Here is a 22,333-nt window from a genome sequence, read left to right on the forward strand (position 1 = left end):
TCCCATAATCAAGAATGACTATTGTATTTTAGATATAGAAAGATGCAATGCAAGCAGTGTTTCTATTGTAATTCAAAGGTGTCGTTATCCCAACATAACAAAGAGTAAATCGGCCCTCAAACTATTATTTCATGCAAAAAGTATCTAAGTTACTGATACTAAGTTCACTGCCTCTATTGGTTTGCATTGTATAGGCTACCGATGGGATCAGCCAACAATCACAACTGACACGGCAATCAGTCATTTTGTGAACAACAGGAAAATGAGAGTGCCTGTTAAAAGTTTTGGTTTAGTCTTGAGGGTAACGGTAACACAATAAGCATACTTTTGATTCATTTTCTCTGACAATCAGAAGCTGCAAACATCAGTCAGTCAGAATCATGAGGTGTGGTTTCAAAGCACCCAGCAGGCAGCTTCAAGTGTGTGTGCTACATGTGTTTACTTTAGACGTAACGTAGCAGAATGAGTCCCAGAAAACTCAACTCAACCTTTAATTTACAAGTGACCACAGGTATGGCAGATGCAAGTCAGCCCTGAATCTGCACCAAAAAACATCTGCAGCAGCATGATGAAACATTTGGCAGGCAAGACAAACGCAGCCCAATGAGCTGCCATTGCAAGATAGCAACTCATTAGAGAGTTTTCCCTTCCACTCAAGGGGCTGTCTTATGATTAAGAGAGCCCGATGAATATGTATACGATGTGAACACAGGGATGGCTGGATCTAGGTCAGGCTGCTGGTGGATGATGAGTTGCTTGTGAAGTGAAGCGTGGAGACGTGTTGCAACACCGCGCTATTCAGAGACGCCCACAAGAGGCACGCAGATGTGAGGGACCTTAAATTTTCCAGATTATGTCTCTAACAAGTTTATGGGCTCATGGCATTCAGAGCGAGGCGGCCTCGTGCAGCTGAAAAAGCCCTAAATGACTTCTCTGGGGATCATTTCCGTCTGTTACTGCTTGGCATTTAAATAGAGCAAGTGGATGCGTTGATTGGTCCTTACTCACTCGGAAAAACAGAGTGTTAAACGGCTATCTCCACAAAGATGGTAAAGTGATGTCATATGTTGCCAAGAGATAGCCCTACTTTGTTCAAGTTTGAAAGAAGATATATGTGCACCCATCGGAGTTTTATGAACACTATATTGAGAGATAAAGAGGCAAGAGTTCATCTGTCTTGGGTTATGTATCACAGTGACTCCTCCATAGGGATAAACGAGAATTTGTAAAGATCCTTTAAGTTGTCCTGCAATCATGTCTCTCTCATCACAACAGAAATGACAACAGATGATGAGTTTCACAGCTTGTGGTTTTTGCTATGAACTAATGACTTTGGCTTACATTATAAGCTCCATGCCCCAATAGTTCAATTTATAGTTTGCTTTGGATATGATGCGATAAAGCATGTGTGTTGCCACACAGCCAAGTCCTCCCTGCTGTCACAAATGCCTAACCACCAGATCTGTGAGAGGATATGAGAGGAGCCCCCAGTATTATTCTCTTTTATTAAAATGTGCAAGCTTTTTTCCCTACCACTTGCAATGCACTGGGGAACCATGACAGGTTATATGATTCCTGCATGCACGACAGCTCTCAATAAATTCAATGATTTCCTTCATTTTTTTTCTTTTCTTTCAGATAGAAAATAATTTAAATGAATTACCCCATGTTATGTGTGCAGCCTTTCAAAGCAAAACCACAGAGAGAAAAGTCTGCAATCCTGGGCTTTTCAAAGCAAACTTGCACAACTGCAACTCTTACTGTGACTGCATTTCTTGACTTCATTATCAGAGATTCACACAACAAAGAGATATGATGTGTGAATTCTGCACTAGGTTGCAGCCCGAACGTACCAACGAGAGTCTGAAATATCTCCACTGTACTCTATAACAAGAAATGTCTTTTTTTATGGGGCTGTGAATCTCGTCCTCAACATAATGAACTCCCTGACGGGGAAGTGGCAGAGCTGCGACTCAGTAAAACATGGCCGTCTCCTGTCACTGAGCACAGCCACGCGCCAGTGTTTTAGTGATGGTGGCGAGGCGGCTGCCAACTTCACATTTCCTGGTGCTCAATCAGTGTAACGGTCTCTGCTACCGACAGTGATGTTAATACAACATGTATACATGTACACCACCAGCCATGCATATACGCACATAAAGAAACCCTGGCTGTGAGACCTCACACTTCATTATTTCTCTGTCACACAGGCAAACGAACAAGATAAAACCTCACACTCTTTTCTTTCCCTTCATGCTCCATGAATCTCCATCCACCTCACATCAGTGCAGCTCAATTGGACAGAGTAATTGAGCAGAGATGGACCAACACCACTTTTCTGTGGAGTTCAATTGTTCTCTGTACTTTCAGGTATGACTGCAGATCCACCCTCTGCCTGTCGACTACACTCATTATGATAGCTTAGCCACTTTCTCCTTGGAGCTAGAGCTATGCTACCTTCCTATAGGAAAAGAGTTGGCAACATAGGGCGGGTTTTTTGGTTGGATTAATTAAAAAATCTAGTTTATTCTTGCTGGTTTCTCGAAAGTTACCTACCCAAGCTTTAATAAAGATGCAATGTAATTCAAAGTTTGACATTTTGCTAGTGCCAAAAACGTTTACCGGTTACCTCTTTATCGACTGATTTTTCATCATCTACTGGCGTGATTTTCATTCAACTTGGGCATGGGCTAATACCCTATTACATTCAGTAGCAGATTAAAAAAAGGGGGTGATGTGCTACTGTCGCTGTCTGCAAAGTTTGCATGTAAACTCTACTAAACTCTGTCTCTGGACATTATGACACAATTTATTCTCAGTGGGAAACAGAAATACTGAGAGTTAATATATTCAGTCCGTGATTTTGTGCACTGGAACACAACAAACTTTGCCGCAGATGGGATAGTTGTCCTTGAAAAGTCTACGCTTTGAAATGAGACGCGTAGAATTGAAGCAAAACAAACTAAATTCCACTTCAAACAACAATCATCTTGAGAATTAATATCCAATTTCTCTTCCACGGTACATTTACAGTATGTTCCTTTCAAAGTCGATGTATGTGTTCAGACTGCCCAGAAAATAGATGATATTATATTTTCTACTTTGCTAGGTCTTTTATTCTAAACCTTTTCATAAATCTTAAAATGCCAGCAGCATGCACAAGATGCTTTTCTGTATATCGTATACTTCAGTGAAAAGTATTCATATAATTAATAATAATAATAATACATTTGATTTATATAGCGCTTTTCCTGGTGCTCAAAGCGCTTTACAAGCAAGTAACGAAGAAAAATAACAACAAAAGTAAGTGCTAAACTAGGTGGAATAAGTGGATTAGGAGTTGAGAGCAAGAGTGAAAAGGTGATTTAAATTCATTTAACCAATGCATTGTCCAATTAAACATAGTAGGCTAAATTAGGATTCTAAAGAGTTGCCATGAGGTGGGTTTGGTGAAGTGTCAGATAAAGTAAAGGCGGAGAAAAACTTGGATATTCCCTGAGATTCTTCAAACTACATCAAATTCATTGCAAGATTGATTCAGTTTGATTTAAGCTTTTTTAATTTGTTGCAAAGAGAATCAACATGGTTTCTTGACAACAAAAAACACTCATACTTTTTAAATAATATGCAAATCTGTGACTTTAAATGTTCCTTTTCTTTTTCTTGTAAATATTCGTATTTTAATCTGAGAAAAAATGTCATGATACAATATCCACGTTTTTGTTCTCTTTGGCGAAAAGTAGAAAATGCAGTTCTGTCTGGATCTTGGTTCAGCGTAAAAAGCAAAGACAGCGCAAAAGACATGTGCAGTGATGAGTTGGGTGCGTTAATGAGCCATATAAGTGCACTAATAATGAATAATAATACTCTTTATTTGCATAGCACCTTTCATTCTAGAGTTGCAGTCCAAAGTGCTTCACCGTAAGGAAATCTCTTAAAATAGTCACAGAAAACTGACACATAGACTATAGTTGCAAGTAAAACACATACAAATAAACATAATAGACTAGAATAGATTGAAAGTTACAACAATAAAAAGGTGCGTTAAAAGGAGGGTTGTGCAAATTCACAATGTGATTTCAACAAAAAAAATGGCAGCGATGGGTTGATAATGACAATAATTAAAGCTGTGATCTACGGTATGTGATGAAAACTCACAATTGTCATACAGACGTGTTGAGTAGGACAATATTAAGTCCCTCCTCCATTCCCCTCACCTCCTTCCTCCTAACTCACCCTCTCACCTCACACATCATTTTCACAATACAATCAGGATTACAATCAGGATTACAATCAGGATTACAATTAGGATTACAATTAGGATTTACAAAGACTTGATTTAAAAATCAAATTCAAAATCAAATCAAATGTGTATATGTGTATGCCTCACTGTGTAAACATGTACAGTATAAATTAATTACTGTTTCATATGTTGGTTACTAAAGTCTTTTTTATTTATTCAATGTATGTGTTAATCAACACTTTCATAAATAAAACAACCCATGGTATGAAATAGAAGATGTTTGTACAGATGGTGTTTTTATACTTGTCACACTGTAAACGTTCAATTCCATTACTTAGTTATGGTTTGACTGGACTGTACTTATTATCTCTTTATCAGGTATTTTCGTCCCCTCAAAGCTCTTTACAAACTACGAGTCATTCACCCATTCACACCTCATTCATGCAGAGCAGCACCACTTGCTCTTGGGAAGCTAACACTCACACACACACACACACACACACACACACACACACACACACACACACACACACACACACACACACACACACACACACACGCACACACACACACACACACACACACACACACACACACACACACACACACACACACACACATACACATACACATACACATACACATACACACACTCACACACCGTTGGCCATCTGGAGCAACTCAGGGTTCAGTATCTTGCTCAAGGACACATCGACAAGTTGACTGCACGGGCTGGAATCGAACCCCAAATGTAATTGTATTGACGGTAACATGGAGTCCTTCACCTCAATAGAGTAAAAGAACAAGAGAACGTGGAGATATGCCTTATGTGATTCAACAACACAAACATTTTAAACCTCAAAATCACCTAATTTTGGTATGGAAAATTGTAAATCTAAAAGAAAATACTCAAATACAATACTCCAAGATTGTGATTATAATGTTTTTCATCACAAATCTCTGCACCTCTGCACGATATGCATCTTTTGAATCTCCTTTTGCTCATAGTTTTTCTTTTCTTTCTTATCTGCTTCACCCTGTCTCTGAAGTTGGTGCAGAGGTAGGGGCAGAGCAAATATTGGACTTTCATTTGTCTTGTGGTCGCGTACACAACTCGAAGGAATGTTAATGTTGCTCTGTTTCTACTGACTGTGTAACAGTAACAGCTTGATGCAGACCGAAAACAACACTGCAAAAACCCACAATGGTTTATTCAGTGTTGCCTTAATCCAGTGGTTCCCCCCCTGGGGGGCGTGAGAGACCAGGAGGAAAAATGGTTATTACAAAAAAAAAAAAAAAAAAAAAGATTAAAAAAATATATATATATCATAATTTGAAAAATGATTGATTCGAAAATAATATGATACAGTACTATTACGTCTGGGTCTCTGTGTTTCATTAAAGCTCGGCTCTGTGTGTGTGTGGAACGAGCCATTTTGTGTGTGTGCGCGAGAGAGAGAGAGAGAGAGAGAGAGAGAGAGAGAGAGAGAGCGCACCGGTACCGGAGATCGTTGTTGTTAGCTTCTGGTGCTAGCGAGCTATGCTAACGAATATAAGTTTTGTTCAACAACAAAGTGGAGGAGAGTCCTCTCCTGTCAGACTGAGAGGCTCAGTGAGCTAAAGGACTCTCTCAGTGTTTAGATAGTTAACTTTAGTCTAAGTTATCTCAGTGGGTCTCAAACGTTTTGGTCACCATTAATGTAAACAATTATTTCCGAGGCACACGTTTATATGATCATTATAGTTATACAAAAATAAGAGAATAAATTAAAAACAGGTATGAAATACTATATGACAGTAAAACAAGAATAAAGTTTAAAAGGGTGATTTGTAAAATATCCATAAAGAAAAAGTAAATCTGTTTACAGTTCTGTTTCATATGGGTGTTGAGAGAGGTATCCATAGATCTCTTCATTTTGCTCTCAAAGTGCACCAGATTGATGCTTTTAACTTCAATATTTAAAAATCTTCCCGGGGGAGCTTGCCCCCGGACCCCCCTATGTGAGGTCCACACACCACCTATAAAAATAGCACTTTACCCCTGCTTACACCTATATGCCGTGAGCTGATTATCGAGCCTTCATTGTAACAGTCGCGGGTACATTGTGTATTTGCGTGGGGATTTTTGCAGTCGAAAATTCCACTGTAGCGACTGGTACATTAATGGGAAACCCTAAATGTTTGAGCACCCTCTATGAAACGTCAAGCTACCCCACAGCACCCCCAAAATAAATCTCTGGCGCCGCCACTGAGCCTGACTATTTGTGTTGGGGGGGGCCCGACTTTTTTTTTTCTCCAAAGGGGGGGCCTGACAGAAAGAGTTTGAGAACCACTGAGTTAATCACATGTGAGAGGTTGAACTTAGGAATGTCCACTTTGAGTAAAATGGATTGATGGACTTAAATAAAAAATGATCCTACACAAGCACCATTTGTTAACGCAGAACAAATAAGAGCATTTTCTGAGTTTAGAAAGTTCAACCTTGGCTGATAATAAATCCATAAAAACTGTTCAGCCCTTGAAGACAAAAAACATACAGTAATTTAAACCACCATTTTTGCAGCTTTTTAAAGAGATGTCCAAGTCTTAAACATCTTCCTACGGACGGCATCAAGGCCTGACCCCTGACTCTTTTTTATTATCTTTTTGTTATTCATTGTGTTCTGTTGCTTAGGAGCCATTATTTTAAAGTGATTTGAATAAAATATGACATGCAACACAGATGCATTGGCTGTCCATTGTCACGCCTTTTCTATACATCAAGGTTTCTGCAAAGGAGACACCTGTCTCCTCTTCACTTGGTCCATGAGATGCATTTTAGAAATTGAGAATACTTCAAAATGGAGTGCTAAGATTGATTTTCATGTCCCAGGCAGGAGGGTTGAAAAGATGAGGAGGAATGGGGACATGGCCATGGTGGTGGCTGTTTATCTTGGCGCTTTTTTTTTTCTATGCCCCCTGGTGGCAAACACTTGATTCATACAGCTTTAAGTAGACCTAAAAGCACAATAAGTACCATCTATATACCCCAATGCATCATATATTATTGTCATAAAAGTTAACCTTCAATTGAAAAGTAACAGCTGTCTGAAAAATGTAACAAAGCTAAATGTTGTGTAAGATGTTATATCAAGTTTGAATGTACAAAACATTTTCTTCCATGAAAATACAGTGCCTAATACAGAGTCAAAACTGGTAACTTTCAGCCTCTGCTCTTGATGCTGTGGGCTCGTCGCTGCAGAGTAACAATGATGATAGAGTTTGTACCCCATCATCTGGCCTCCTCCCTTAGTGGTACCACACGCACGCACGCACGCACGCACGCACGCACGCACACACACACACACGCACACACACACACACACACTCCCCACAGAGAGGGTCCATACGGCCATAATTACACTCCTGCCACAGCTATAGGAAGTGGGGCGGCTGTAGCTGGGAACAGCAAAGAGTCTCACAGCAGGTGGGGGGGGGGGGGGAAACGGCTCACTGAAGGGAGCTCAAAATCAACCAAGCAAGGGCCACCACGGGGCCTAATTACTGGGTGAACATAACTAATGATGAATCTGCTCTCTGCTGCGGCGCTGTCCGAAATGTGCAGCCCTCATCAGCCTCACAGTAATGTGTAGAAATGTAAAGCAGTGTATTACTACTGTGAATAGACTTCCCACAATGCATGCTGCTTAGTCTCTTTGAGGGTGATGGATGCCGCATGGACCTGCATGCTTTGTGTGGCTGCATGATTCATATAGTATAGAACATATTCAGGAGCCTCAGTTTGTACCACGTATTTTTGGTATAATGTCAGAAATTGAGGCAGCTCCTTTGTGCAAATTGGTGATTTGGAGAGGGGCCTATTTGCTGTTTACCTATTTGATATCTGCGAATGTGTCAGAGGACATGAGGGGTGAATAAGAGTGATTTCTTCAAAAAACGTTTCGCAAGAGAGAGGCAATCAATCTGTGTAGTGATCCTCTCCTTGGAGAATTCTTGGTAGTTGGTGGCTGTGACTAATGGGAGTTTCCCCCCGCCACACACACACACACACACACACACACACACACACACACACACACACACACACACACACACACACACACACACACACACACACACACACACACACACACAGCCACACACACACACACACACACACACACACACACACCATTGGCCACAGAATATATGGTAGAGCAGTTTCCCATGAATTATATGTTTGACAGGTTGAATATATCCTGGGTTTCCCAACGTTGTTCAATCAAGATAACGATTAAAGGGAAATGGATCTCCCCAGGGAGAGCGCAGCCTCACATACAGACAGGCTCTCAGAGATGAATATACAGTACTGTAGGTGTGGAAGAAAAACAAACGTCAGTTTTTACTGGCAAGATAAACGAGGAACAGTGCTGTAACTGAAGCTGTAGGAGTTTGAGGAGCTGTCCAGATGCTGAAAGAGCACCAGGCAGCCTTTCAATTAGTAATAAGAGCATGTGGCTCTGAAGGAACCGATGCAATTTTAGCACTTACTGAAAATAAACTATTCATTTGTTGCGTTTCCCCTAAATGTCCAGCTGGACGATGTATTAGAGCTGCTAACTTGATGCATGCAGAGAATCACCCCTCGGACCTTTCATAAACCAAAACGGCTTAAACAGGAGACAATTAACACGTTCCACACTATTATATCTATTTATCTGTTCTAAAGTAACAAGAAAGAGAACACACTCGAAGGTTAAGTCTTTATTCTCCCCCTTTGCTGCTAATTTATTTGGTGCAAAACACCGATCCGTACAGCAGAGCTTCACCTTGCCTTGAATCTGCAACGAGCTGTCAGTCGCTGCCCCGCATGTAGGAGAATGCAGACAGGAGGGGTGGAGTTCACAGCTTCTACTTTTCAGACGCTGCTCGGGCAGAAGAGCTCATTCTGTGCCTGGTAAACAGCGGAGTTGGCACTTATGCGTCCTGGCATGTGATCCCACTTTAGTTAAATCAATCGCCTCACTGCTGCAGCCTCCCATTAAACTTTCCATGCTGTTGCCCGTCCAGTGGACAGCACTTAGAGGGTTTGTCTGGACCGTATCCGCTCCTGCTCGCTCTTCCGCTGCTCTCCGTCTCTCCACCGCGGACTCTCCCGGTTCAGAGCGACTCACGCGGCTCGGGGAGCTGGCCCGGGTCTCCTGCACACATGGAGGGAGACGTAATGGACAAGGTGGAGGCCACGGCGACGGTGTGTGACTTCGATCCCATCAGTGGCAGCATCCCGGCCACCAAGGTGGAGATCACCGTGTCCTGCAGGTGAGTCCCCTCCGGTGCTGTGCCTCTGCGTCAGGGGCATGGGGAGCTCCGCGCGCTAGACGTGTGTGTTTGGCTGTGCCACCGTTTTAAGTAATGTGTCATTTTAACATTTAGCTGCTGAAAAGACTAAAACATGTTTAACATTTTAAAGAATAAAATAACTTTATTAAACGGTAAAATGACTGAAGTCCTCATAGTGATCATTGCTCTTCTGCTTAAACGATCCGATAGACCTCATTGGAACATTTAACCATTTGAGTGACTTTTCGTTAGAAATGTGAATTAAAAAAACACCTAATCAGCAAAGCACAAAGGGATGCCTTCAATATAATTAGGAAAAAGCAAACTTTTATGCCTTTGGTTAGTTTTTCCCGTTTATTATTGTTTTGTACCTTTCGATGTCTTTGTCAGTGTGTGGGTCTTCTGCGCTGTGTGTGTGTGTTTGGCGCGCGCAGGGTCGCGGTCCACATGAGATTGCCATCGTCAGAGTTTATTCGCGTGCAAGAGGTTTCCCCTGAGACAACTTGTCGTGCGTGGAGCCATGTTCAGCTTCACTGGCTCCAGAAACCACAATTGTTTGTAAAAGAAACGTAAAAACACCAGTTTGAATTACATATGTTTGTCCTCAATGTCCATTAGACTTTAACTCAGTCCCCTCCCCCAAGACCTCAAAAATACCACGAAGATTGCAAGTGCCTCGGATAATAGATGGGGTGGGGCAGCGCAGGTTGCGAGTCACAGTATAGTCTGCTGCAACATGCAGTATTCTGTCTTCACTGGTACAATTGCAATTAAGGTCTCTCATGGAAATGGTTAATTTGTGTCCGAAGGCACCTTCCTGTGCGTAATTTTACCATAATCCACAATGTTTAGCTCTTTGTAGCTCCGGGCAGCATCAGAATTATGTGCATGTAAACGGTGTTTTCCCATATGCATTGCTGTTGAAAATGCTATTGAGATTTCAGATGTTAATGTTGTTAAGCCACAGGCAAAAGGTTTTTCAACAAACACCTTGCTATCATCATTTTCTTCACTATATCGTTTGACTTCTATTGATAATCTGCATTTACTCAAGAGGGGACATTTTGGAGAGGAGACTGATTGTCTTTTTTTAATATTTTTTTTTTATAAATGTCATCCATTTTAAAATTCTAAAATTGTTCAACAAACCCAACATTGCTGTAGCCATGTAGGAGACATTTTGTATATTAATTAATTAGTCACATTTCAGAAGGAATCTGTTAACCTTTACAGAGTTGACAGGGAGAATGGTGCAGCCCTGGGGAGAGAGGGGCTGCTTAGAACAAGACGGCAAGCATTAGGGCTGCAACTAATCGTTATTTTATATATGATTCATCTGCAGACAATTTTCTAGATAAATCAATTAATAGTTTCAAATGTCAGAAAATAGTGAAAACTTAAAATGTATAGTTTATTTTGTCCAAACCCCAAAGTTATTCAATTGAAAAGTATGTAAACCAGAGAAGAGCAATACATCTCAATAACTGTGAGGCGGAAAACCCAATTTTCTGCCATTTTTGCGATTAATATGATGAATTGTGCGAGAACATTTTTCTGCTGATTGACTCACTTGCACCTTTAATCAGCACTTCAGGATCTTGTGTTATGTAACAACGTGTTTTCGTTATGGAGCTTATCGTGTGTGTTTTCTATTGTGGGGCATGTTTTCTGAGAAGCAGCTTGTGTTGTTTCCCTGGTGGTACACAGACCTTCATACTCTGAGCTGGATATGTTTGGATGCCCCCCGGCTCTGTTGATCTGCTGCTCCCTCAACTGTCATTAATGTCTCTCCAAACAAAGACTTGCTCCAGGACAGAGTATGATATAAGAGAATCCCTGCTTTCTTTGGTCCTTGAAACATTGTCTGCTTTTAACGGCAAAGACTTCAGGTCCTGCATTTTCTTCTTTAGAACTTGCTGCAGCATGTCATGGCTGACCTTTGAGGATTGCTGCAAAGATCAAACACTGGACAGCTCAAAAGTTGAACACTTACCAAATAAACAGCTATGCATGACGTCATTTATCCCACTTATTAGCAAGTGTGTCTTTGGTCCATCAAGGAGCAGCTAACAAAAACAATGGGTGTTATTTGGGTGAGAGGCACAACTCTGTGTAATTGATTTAGTAAGCCTGTGAGCTTGGAGATTGCATAGCACATGGAATTGAATTGCGGCCTTCAGGCATTCCCATAACCCTCTGCCAATATAACAGCAAGCCCCCCTGACAAACTGGAGGGACTGAAGCAGACAACCTCTTATCAAAACAAGTGCATATCGCTATGATAGCACATTGTTCTCAGTCTATGGCTCTGATTGGTTTTCCTCACAGGTCAGCCACTGAGCCGAGCCGAGACCAGAGCATCTGCTTCTTAGCAGAGAGAGCTACACTCCAACTCAGCGATAAGATGGCTCTTCAATATCAAGTGGCCTCTTTTCCTACATCTGCCTTAACAAACACATGCCAGGCAATGCAGTTCAGTGGTTTAGGGCCAGTGGTCCCCTGGTGCTTTTACAGACCTGATCGCACCTCTTACGTGGCAGGAATGAGTGTGTTCATTTGTTAATATAGAAGCGGCTCTGATACATATTTCAGAAGTTGTATATGTGGTTTGCTATAGATCATGCTTTAATTATGAGCAAAGTAGTACATGTGAACCCTGCTGGATGGTAAACTGTTTCCTTTCTACTTCCCTGCTTAGCTGACCGTCTCAGAGTTCCCATGTAGACTTAAGGGAAACTGAGGCTTCTGCTCTGTGGTTCCTCTGTTCCGCACACTTACTGTAAGTGTTGGAGAACATTTGCACAAATTACAAAGCCCTTAAAGGCTTGACGCATGGATATTCTTTTAATTAATTGATTTTTTTTTACACCCCCCACATAGGTTTACACCCCTTATCAGAATAGAGCAAGGTAAAAATATTGTCATGCTCTTGTAAGATACGTTGTTGGCATCCCATTTGTTAAAAAGCACCCATCCAGAGGAGATTGAGGGAGAAAAACAAACAGAGCTGTTTGATGGATAGCCCATATGTCAACGCTGTCTCATTGTAAGTACATGAAAGTCCAACGAGACCACTAAGCACAAGGACATATCATGAATTTCTATTGTCCTCCCACTTAAAAACACGTCAACAGAAGGTGTATTATAGGAATATATTGGTCCATTGCTATGGCAAACGCACCACAGGTATGCAGTTAAAAGTGAAATGAGCTGACAAAGCCACCCTCACTTCTTCTGCGCTCAGCCTCCCACCTGACAGCTTGACATTCAAACTTTATCAGTCCCCACTGCCCATTTAATCAGGACCAAGACAATGCACCTTGTCCTTCTCCTGTTCTCTGCTGTTGCGTTAGCGCTCGCTGTAAACATTCATTTGCTGTGATAGATTGGTTAGAGTAGCACTGCATCCAATCAATGCACTCCATTGCTCGGGGGGATCTAACTCAAACAGGCCACCCCGCTCCAGAGGGATTCATTACCTGGTGAAACACACGAGAGGTCACATGACTACCGGCATCCTGTGACAAATGCTCGCAGGAGTGGATCCCGGGTGCACAAGGCCACTGATTGCTGTTCCCATGGGTCGATCCTAAAACGTGGAATGCATTTTGATCTGAAGCAAGAGGGGGGGGGGGGGCCTGCCTAATGAAATCATCGGCACGATTAGGATGTGAGTTGTCGCTGCTCAATCTGTCAAAAACAATTTCCTGAGCAGAGCTATTGGGATTCAAGCTGTGTGAAAACCTTTTGTTTATTCAAATGCGTTGTTATGGCCTGTAACTCTGCTGTTGTTGTTGTGTTAATGGCTGTTGTTCTCATTTAGTTTTGGTTACCCACTCAATCAAAGCCTGTGACCTGGTTTTTGCGGTTAACCGTCCTTTTTTTCTCTGTGGCAGAAGCAAGATTGAATTGAGTTTGCATTGTGCAAGAGCATGAAATATTGAAACAAGATCTCTTTGAATGAGAAAGATATTTTAATTAAGATAATTTTCTGTGCGTTTTTTTGTGCCGCTCATTTAATTTTGTGTTCTGGGTTAAGACTGACCTGAGGCAAGCTCGCAGCTTTTATCTTGTAGGATGACTTGTGTGTGTGTGCTATGTGTGTGCTGCGTGTGAAAGAGAGTGATGTGTCACATCTGTTTTGGGGATCGAGGCTGAGCGGCACACAGGTGCCAAGGGGAGGTTGATTTTTTTTAATTCCAATTTAGGGATGTTAAGATTGGAGCCGGCGAGTCTCACAGGTCGATGAAGCGGATGATTATGCATGAACCCCTGACACAGTGAAAATGAGTTTGGATACCAGACACTTGGCTTGTGGTGGTGTCGGTGTTATTAATATATTCTCACATGGGATATATGACAGCAGAGGGGGATCCCATAGATACACTTTGTGGTGTCATGCCGGTGCTGTATCACACGCCGCATGTTGCTTGTGTCATCTCAAAGTGTTGATTAGAATGACAGGGAAAGTCAAGAGGCTGGTGCAGCAATAATAAATCGTAGCAGTCCCTCTTGGCTCTGAAGTGTCAAGCTGCTTCTGTCACTATTTTGAGAGGACCTTAAGGGTCAGCAGACTGTGTTGGAGGATTTCTGTAACCAGGGATATCTGACCCAACATCACAGCTTGTCTGGACAATGTGCGAGCTGCTAGCAGATTTGTCCAAAGTGTGCCAGGTCCCTCTGTAAAGATTTCAGCACATTATGTTGCCTATGTCAAAGGACTCTACCATGGTGACAAGCTGCAAGCCGAAACAAGCTACTCATTGTCAGATTATTCTCATTTCTGTACTTCTTGAGATAGTGTAGTGGAGGTGTTATAAAGAAACCAAAAGGGGTGTGGATGAGAATGTGTCTGCTATAATGTAAATGTGGCTGAAACATTTGATAACTAAAATACTATACATTTTCACAGTAGGGACATGGACTATCATTCAAATTTGTGAATCGAACAAGACTAACTTGACTTTTTAAATGTAGAAGTCAAGTACAAGTGATATGTTTGATGTTCAAGTGGTATAGGTCATAGCCTGGCACTGTACTGCCAGAACAAGAAAGGGTTATTAACGCCTTTGTAACCTCGAGACTGGACTATTGCAACGCTCTGTATGTGGGTATGGACCAGGCCTCAATCAAACGCTTACAGCTAGTCCAAAACGCTGCTGCACGTTTGCTGACTGGCCACAAAAAGCGCGACCACATCACCCCTATTCTGGCCTCACTACACTGGCTTCCAGTTCGGTTCAGAATTGATTTTAAAATCCTTTTATTTGTTTTTAAAGCACTAAATGGGCTGGCTCCGGCCTATATAGCTGAACTGCTCCAGCGCTACAGCCCAGCCAGAGCTTTAAGGTCTGCTGACCAGCTGCTGCTGGTAGTGCCCAAGACCAGGCTCAAAACCCGAGGGCACCGAGCCTTCGCAGCAGCTGGCCCTAGGCTCTGGAACACTCTGCCCCTCCATGTGAGGTCGGCCCAGACCCTAGGGGTTTTTAAATCTAAACTAAAAACACACTTCTTCTCTCTGGCTTTCTAGTTAGAGCGGAGCACGACTCCTGACTTTTCCTTGTGTTTTATTTTTATTTTGTTTTTTTAAGATATATCTGTTGTAATTTATTGTCGTTTATTGTGATTTGTAGTAATGTGTTTTTATTACATGTACAGCACTTTGGCTCGACCAAAAATCGCTTTTAAATGTGCTATATAAATAAAACCTGATTTGATTTGATTTGATTTGAACAAGAAATGGTATACAATTAAGAAATTCAAAGTAAAGAAAACCCTGCAACAACATATTGAATTTATATTTTGTTTTACAAAATGTTCATGTCCAGGAAGTAATGAAACCCCTCATCAGTGGACACACACTGGTGGGTGTGCCAGTGGCCTGAGGGTAGGAGCCCCTCAGTGCTGCATGGTGTCTCCAGTATCTGCTCCCCGACGCCAGCAGGTGGAAAACGCTGTTATCCTGGTGCTTTGGATTCTAAGTGATCTTCCTATATTCACCTTACTCTTGCAGTACACTGTGAATATACCTTTAGGCGGTCAGAGCATTGTCTGCTGTATATTGAGCTGAACACAGCACTCTTTGAGGCGCCTTGCTGTGCTGTTTGATGCTGTTTCCATACCATGGCAATTCAGTCTAATTATAAGACTTTACTAAAACTGCATAATATATTGATATGAATAGGTTGTGGTCATGCTTCTGAATACTTACAGTGCTTGTTAGTGTTTGTCAGTTAGGCTCATTGAAGTTTACCACCACCTTAATGGCTTTGGGCTTTTTCAAATGACGGATGCTCAACGGGAGTACACCGCCAGTTAGATATCCGCATTTCTCTTTTCCACCTTATATATACAACCAGTGGTTTCCCCCCCCACCCCCCCCATATGGTACACTTGCAGCTATTTCATCCCTCACTAACATCAATTAGTGTTATCCTCTGAGAGTTTCTTCATATGCTTTACTATCATGAACACACCCTGCTCTCTCCCCTCCACACTCGGCTGGATCTAAGCAGGGCTTCCTTTCTCTTTCTCCATTTAATGATCAGTTACTGTCATTTCAAAGCCAAAATATGTGAGCTTAGACATGCTTTTCTGTTCATTATTAGGTTTTTGTGTAGAATTTAATGTGGTTTACCCGTCTTTGGAGTACAGTATATGTATGGTTGGTGTGTGTCTGCAAAGATATTTGAACAGTGGGTCTTTTCACATGGGACCAACATTCATTGGTGTGAATTCACAGTAGGCTAAGTGCAAAGTGCTGTGCCAGGGTTATAACAGCCATATACCACGAGTGTGTGAAGCTCTCTTAGTCCCTCTTAAAAAAAGTATCTTTCTCTGCACAAACCCTGAGCTGTCATAGTCTGCAATTAGCACAGATATTATTCCCTGGTTGGACATTTGTCACACACAAAAAGCCCCTCATTTATTACTCTAGCAGTTTTATGACCGAGATTCTGTCACTGCCCGCGAGACGGCCAACCAGGGAGTACTCTGCTGCAGGTACTGCCCACCTGGAGAGATCCCAGGCGGAGCAGAAACTGAATAATCAAACAGATGGAGGAGGAGAAGACACCTGGTGCCATCACTGTGAAGGTCACTAGGAGAGGGACCGGATTGTGTGTTAAATGAAATGTAGGGGAGTTTCTGAGTTCCACACAAAAGCAACATTACTATGTATGCTGGCAGAGATCATTTCCAATAATGAAATGCAGCAGTGCAAAAACATTCTATCAGTTGTTGTTTTCATTTGTTTATTTTAATTTCACATGATTGCTCCTTATCGCCCGTATCTCATGATTTTTCCTGCATATTGTATTGAAGATATTTCCTTTTTGCATTACAAAAATGCCCTCAAGGAAAACGGAGTACTTCAGTCGAAATAATGGGATCCCTCCGGTTTGTAAAGAGCCTGTCGACCTCTGCAGCAGCATATATCTCCCGTTTGGTTCTCTGACTCTTCAACCCCTGATAAGCTGCTTAAGGGCATTTGAAACAAAAAGTGGACTTGCTGACCCCATGCTGTGTGAGTGGAAAGGAAATGTCTATCCTCAGTCAGAGAAGAGAGGGCCATAGGGCAGGAGAGAATGTAAAGTGGCTTGAAAATACAGACTGTCCTTTACATCCTCCCCCCCAGCCATCTCCCATTGTCTGCCATCTAGCATAAAGACTTTCTTTTTCTCTCACCCGGTCAGAAACTTGACTTTCATGCTTGCATTTGTGGTCTCCTTTCAAGAACCAATGAGTTAGTAGCTCATGCGGGGATTAGCCAGCCAAATTCAAGACTGTTTAAAACCACTTTCCACTGAATTAGATGCTATTTCTCCAAGGTGCCAATTATGCGTTCAGCTACTTTAAGAAAGTGGAGAAAAATTAAGGGACTGCTGACAATGAGGCACTGAGGGTGCAGTCATTAATTCTCACATTTCTTAGTTTAATAATCAGCCACATGGACCAAGGAGCTGCTAAAATATCCTCAGGGATCTGACCCAGAGGGAGCGTGTGCTCCGAATATATATTTTTAAACCACTGTTTAGCAACCAGCCATTTTTAGAGGTCAAATTTTCTTCATTCTTAGATTGTAGTAGGAAATGTTTTAAGCCAAACTAAATACGTTTTTGTCCCATTAATAAAGCCAGAGTGAGTTTGCAGATTAGGAGTACGAGCGTTGGCTGGCGGACTGTTTTAAGTTTTTGCTCGTACTGCCTTACTTATTTAAAGTGTGCGAAAACATTAACTTCAAGCCTTTATTTACTGACAAATAAAAACAATACTTCATTAGGTATGATGAGCCAGAGAAAGGAACATTACATAAATTATATTTTCTTTGTTTCTCAAGTAAAATGACATTTCTCGTTGTTTGTTTGTTCTGCATCTAATAATGAACCCCAGATTCTTGCTTCACATGTGATGAATATGTAATGCTCCTGCGACTAGAGGAGATTATTGCACTCAGTTTTAATGAAGGCGGTGAGATCAAAAGGAATAGGAAAAGTGATGTTGCCATTTCCATTCACGTGTTTCAAATGAGATGGTCGTAGTGATCACGAAAGTGCAACGGTATGAAAGACGGCTGAGAGATGAAATGTGGTGTGGATGAAAAGTAGCTGGATCTAATTACTTTTGTCCTACTTTCAATTAACTTTATATTCATCAACAAACTTGTTCTACATCAGCTTTTGGGATAATGATCTTCTCTTATCCCACTGAGATTCGTGGTGAGAAGGAGTTAACTTTTGAAATAGGCAACGTTACTTTAGTGAAGGCAGACGGCTTATCTGAGACGTTAATACCCATCCTGCGGCAAAACTGTGTTCTCTGGCCATGTGCACACAGTAAGATGGTGGATTAATTTGAATCGGTGTATAAATCTTTTTATAATTTCTTCCTGGAATAAAAAATGTTCTGCTACAGGAAAGTGACGTCGGCTACTGTAATGAAGCCTTGTTATTTGCCAGTAACATGTAAATGTAAAGCAGCATGTCATTTTTTCCAATTCTCCTTTTCCCATGTTCTCTTCTGCACTGAGAGGTGATGGACAGGCTAATTGTCGAGTGGTAATGGCTGCCAGACGGTTACAGGTAGATGCAAAGAGGCAGTTAGTCCTTGATGGCTTTGTTATCTACATTGATAATTACACTGACAATGTTCCAACTGTAGTCAGGTCAGCAGGGCTAATACCTAACAAAACTGCATCTATTATCGCCTACGTTTCCCTGTGACAGTAGACTTTGTGTCCAGGAATGCAGAATACATGGACATGAATGATGCCCTCAGGTTTTATTTATTTTGCTTGTATTCAGTCCTGGACCCTCATCTATATTCATTGAAATCCTCTTGTCCCCTAGAGGGATGAGGATTGTTCTGAACTGCATGCAAGTTATTTATTGATACGGCTAACAATCAGGGAAGCAGAAACAAGACGTGTTTATAGGCTTTTGAATTATACTGATATGCTAATGAGATCATTTCAACTATGTGGAAAATGGCCCACGTATAAAATGTTCTATTAAACTATTGAAGGTCGGACACTGATGTTATATCTGCTTTGTTAGATCTTGTACAGTGACTGAAGGAAATATTTAAAGGAAACCTATCATGCTATATTTAAATGATATATTGTAGGGCCATACCTATATAAGGTATATTTATACGTTTCTGTTTTCAAAATACCAAACAGATCATGCATTTTAGCCATGCCTCATTTCGCTCTATGTGCTGTTTGCTGTCTACGGGTCTGATTCTGCTGACCACGCCCCCCTGCAGGAGAGGGGAGACGTGCTCTGATCAGCTGCTGGGCTGTCAGAAGAGTGGGAGAAAAAGAGATCTCCGTCCTCCGTGTTTTATTATATAGAGTCGTTATTCATTTGTTTTAAAGCTCAATAAATAACAAAGAAGACCTTTGACCGGCACTTTTCAAATTTTGTCCGGAAGATTTAAACTTTAACGGACATCTTGACCGGCGAAACAAACTGAAACTGAAACTCTGCCGCACGGTCCCCTCGTTCCTTGGAAGAGGCGGAGAGGTGGGTGTTTGTCATCTGCTGGTGGACTAACCGGAGTGAATTACAGTGCTTGCCTCGACGGGGAGGGATTGCATTGCAGCGGGAGCAAACGCTTGCTTCGGGGAGGGAGAAAGAAAGCCACAGCGGAGAATAAACAGAAGAGTAACCATGGTAACCAAGTCTTCTTCGCTGCTTTTGTGGCAGACTACAGCGCCACTTACAGGCTTGGCATATGTACTACAGCGTCTCCAGCGCTTTCGAACGGCAATGGCCGTGGCTGTCTCCTCCTGATTGGTGGAGTTGGCCCAATAGCCGTAGCGCCACCGCCCTGACGTCAGGACAGTGTTCAAATCTGGATCAGTTTTTATCAGATCCATTGCAGCCCCTTTTTTAGAGATTTGGGTATGGAGGAAAATAGAGAGGGTTGTGTTTTCTGACACTTGGTGAGTTCCCTGGAACACCGGGGACACATATTCATGTATAAAAGACGTACAAAAGTGCATTTTGCATGATAGGTCCCCTTTAAGACTCATTACATCATATTTCATTTAGCTGATGTTGTCAGGAAAACTAACTTGTCTGCCCAAAAAAATCACAAACCCAATCTACTAAAAATAAAGGTGGAATGAATAAAATGAGTGCTGATTGCGGCTCTCATCTTAAATGAGCCAATCAGAGTCTAGCTGTATGAAAAGGTGTTGGATGATGAGTGTCAGAGCAAGGCTGTGCTTTATTTTATTTAACTTTAGAGGATTTAGACTGAGGGAAATGCTGCTGTACGTATCCTGACCTGCAATAGGAGTCTGATTTCTTTGATTGTTGTTAAAAATAGGGGAGATTGAATGGGGACTAGTCTGAATGAGTGTGACTTAGATACCCAAACTATGAACTAATAATACGCTCTTTTGCAGGTAGCTTCCCTTGGTTGCTGCATTAGCTTTGAACATAAGCATGCTCATGTTAGCATACTGATGGAGCTCTTCGATATATTGAGTTTTCTGTTGCTGGGAAATGATGAAACATTCCTCACATGAGCTGTTGCTAAATGCTAGATATATGAATCTGTGATGGAAACAGGTCACACTTTTCTATGTTGCTGTGGACATACAGTATTAAGAGATATAGTGTAGAATTCTTGCTGATAAAGGTTGCTCATCTGTTGGATGTTTTTTTAATCCATATCACTTGTGCATTAGGAGCTGACACTAACAATAATTTCACTATTGTTTAAAGGGGACCTATCATGCAAAATGCACTTTTGTACGTCTTTTATACATGAATATGTGTCCCCGGTGTTCCAGGGAACTCACCAAGTGTCAGAAAACACAACCCTCTCTATTTTCCTCCATACCCAAATCTCTAAAAAAGGGGCTGCAACGGATCTGATAAAAACTGATCCAGATTTGAACACTGTCCTGACGTCAGGACGATGGCGCTACGGCTATTGGGCCAACTCCACCAATCAGGAGGAGACAGCCACGGCCATTGCCGTTCGAAAGTGCTGGAGACGATGTAGTACATATGCCAGGCCTGTAGGTGGTGCTGTTCTCACAGAATCAGTCCTTGCAAAAACAGGGCTAAAAAAGTGCAAATTGAGCGAAATGAGGCATGGCTAAAATGCATGATCTGTTTGGTATTTTGAAAAAAAAAAAGTATAAATATGCCTTATATAGGTATGGTCCTACACTATATTATTAAAATATAGCATGATAGGTCCACTTTAAGCTGCAAATCCTTTTCTTAATTATTTTTGTCAGTTTTAGAAGCAGAAAGTAACATCTTTATTATTAATTTCTTGTTTGACCAACTGTACAAAACGCAAATAAATCCAGTTAGCTATCCTACCAGACAGAAAAGCAGAAAATCCTCATATTTGAGAAGCTGCCACTACAGACGTTTGTCATTTTGCTTAAAAGAAACCTCTCTGATGAATTAAATATCACAATTGTTGCCAATTGATTTGTTGGTATTCAGTTAAAAGAATGGGTTAGGGTTTCCAGCTCCAATTCCTTTGCTGCTTAAGTAGTGTGACTTCCGGCACACGCATTGCACACAAATAATACTGATTGTTCTGTGAGATCTTTGCAATTAATGAGTTATTTGTGAATGTGTGTCTTTTCTTCATTGTATTTCTGTTGTTTCATTTATCACTTTGACTGCCCGGTTTCGGAGCTGTGGTCTGATTGATACTGGTCCATCCTCTGCTGTATGTCATGCATGAGGCAGCCCTAATTGCATACAATCAATAAGAAACAAAGAAACTACTTCACCATTTAAAAAAACACAGTAGTTAAGCTACAGCAGCCAGTGTGAGTATTAGTCACTTCTGTTCTGTTCATTTGTGCCACATATTGATTAATTACTTCACAAAAGAGGATGTTTAATGTTTTCGGTACTGTTTGTTTGTTGTTCTTGTTCTTGTTTCTTAACAACATTTCTCAAAAAAAAAAATGGAATCCATAAATTAAATTAAATGTGTTGAAAAAACAAGACTGTAGGCTAAAGAACAATTTCACATTTTTCAATTTTCCAATACTTTTTTTTAAGAATTCTTGATTCTGAGAGGGACGGTTATTATGTTTTTCATCTGGCACATGCCATGATTATCCATTTTTATATTTTTCTTGATTTGGCTTTTCTCTTACTGAATCAGAATAGATAAATAAGATTGTTCAGCCTTGGGTCCACTGCTGCCTGACTCCTTTCACTGTCATGTGAAGTGTGGTTGTAAATGATTTTTTTTTACATATGTGTACCTACAAAGTTG

At 41.3% G+C, this 22,333-nt stretch overlaps 1 protein-coding gene across 1 annotated transcript in view; it reads left to right on the top strand.

Moving 5' to 3' along the window:
- The first annotated feature begins 9,190 nt into the window (after positions 1-9,190).
- cpne5a (copine Va) overlaps positions 9,191-22,333 on the top strand; it is a 69,865-nt gene continuing 56,722 nt past the window's right edge. Inside the window, 1 exon segment of the mRNA XM_034144622.1 lies at positions 9,191-9,541. Coding sequence (XP_034000513.1) covers positions 9,432-9,541 — 110 coding nt within the window. The 5' untranslated portion in view covers positions 9,191-9,431.

Source organism: Trematomus bernacchii, unplaced genomic scaffold, assembly GCF_902827165.1.
Source record: "Trematomus bernacchii unplaced genomic scaffold, fTreBer1.1, whole genome shotgun sequence".
Lineage (NCBI taxonomy): Eukaryota > Metazoa > Chordata > Actinopteri > Perciformes > Nototheniidae > Trematomus > Trematomus bernacchii.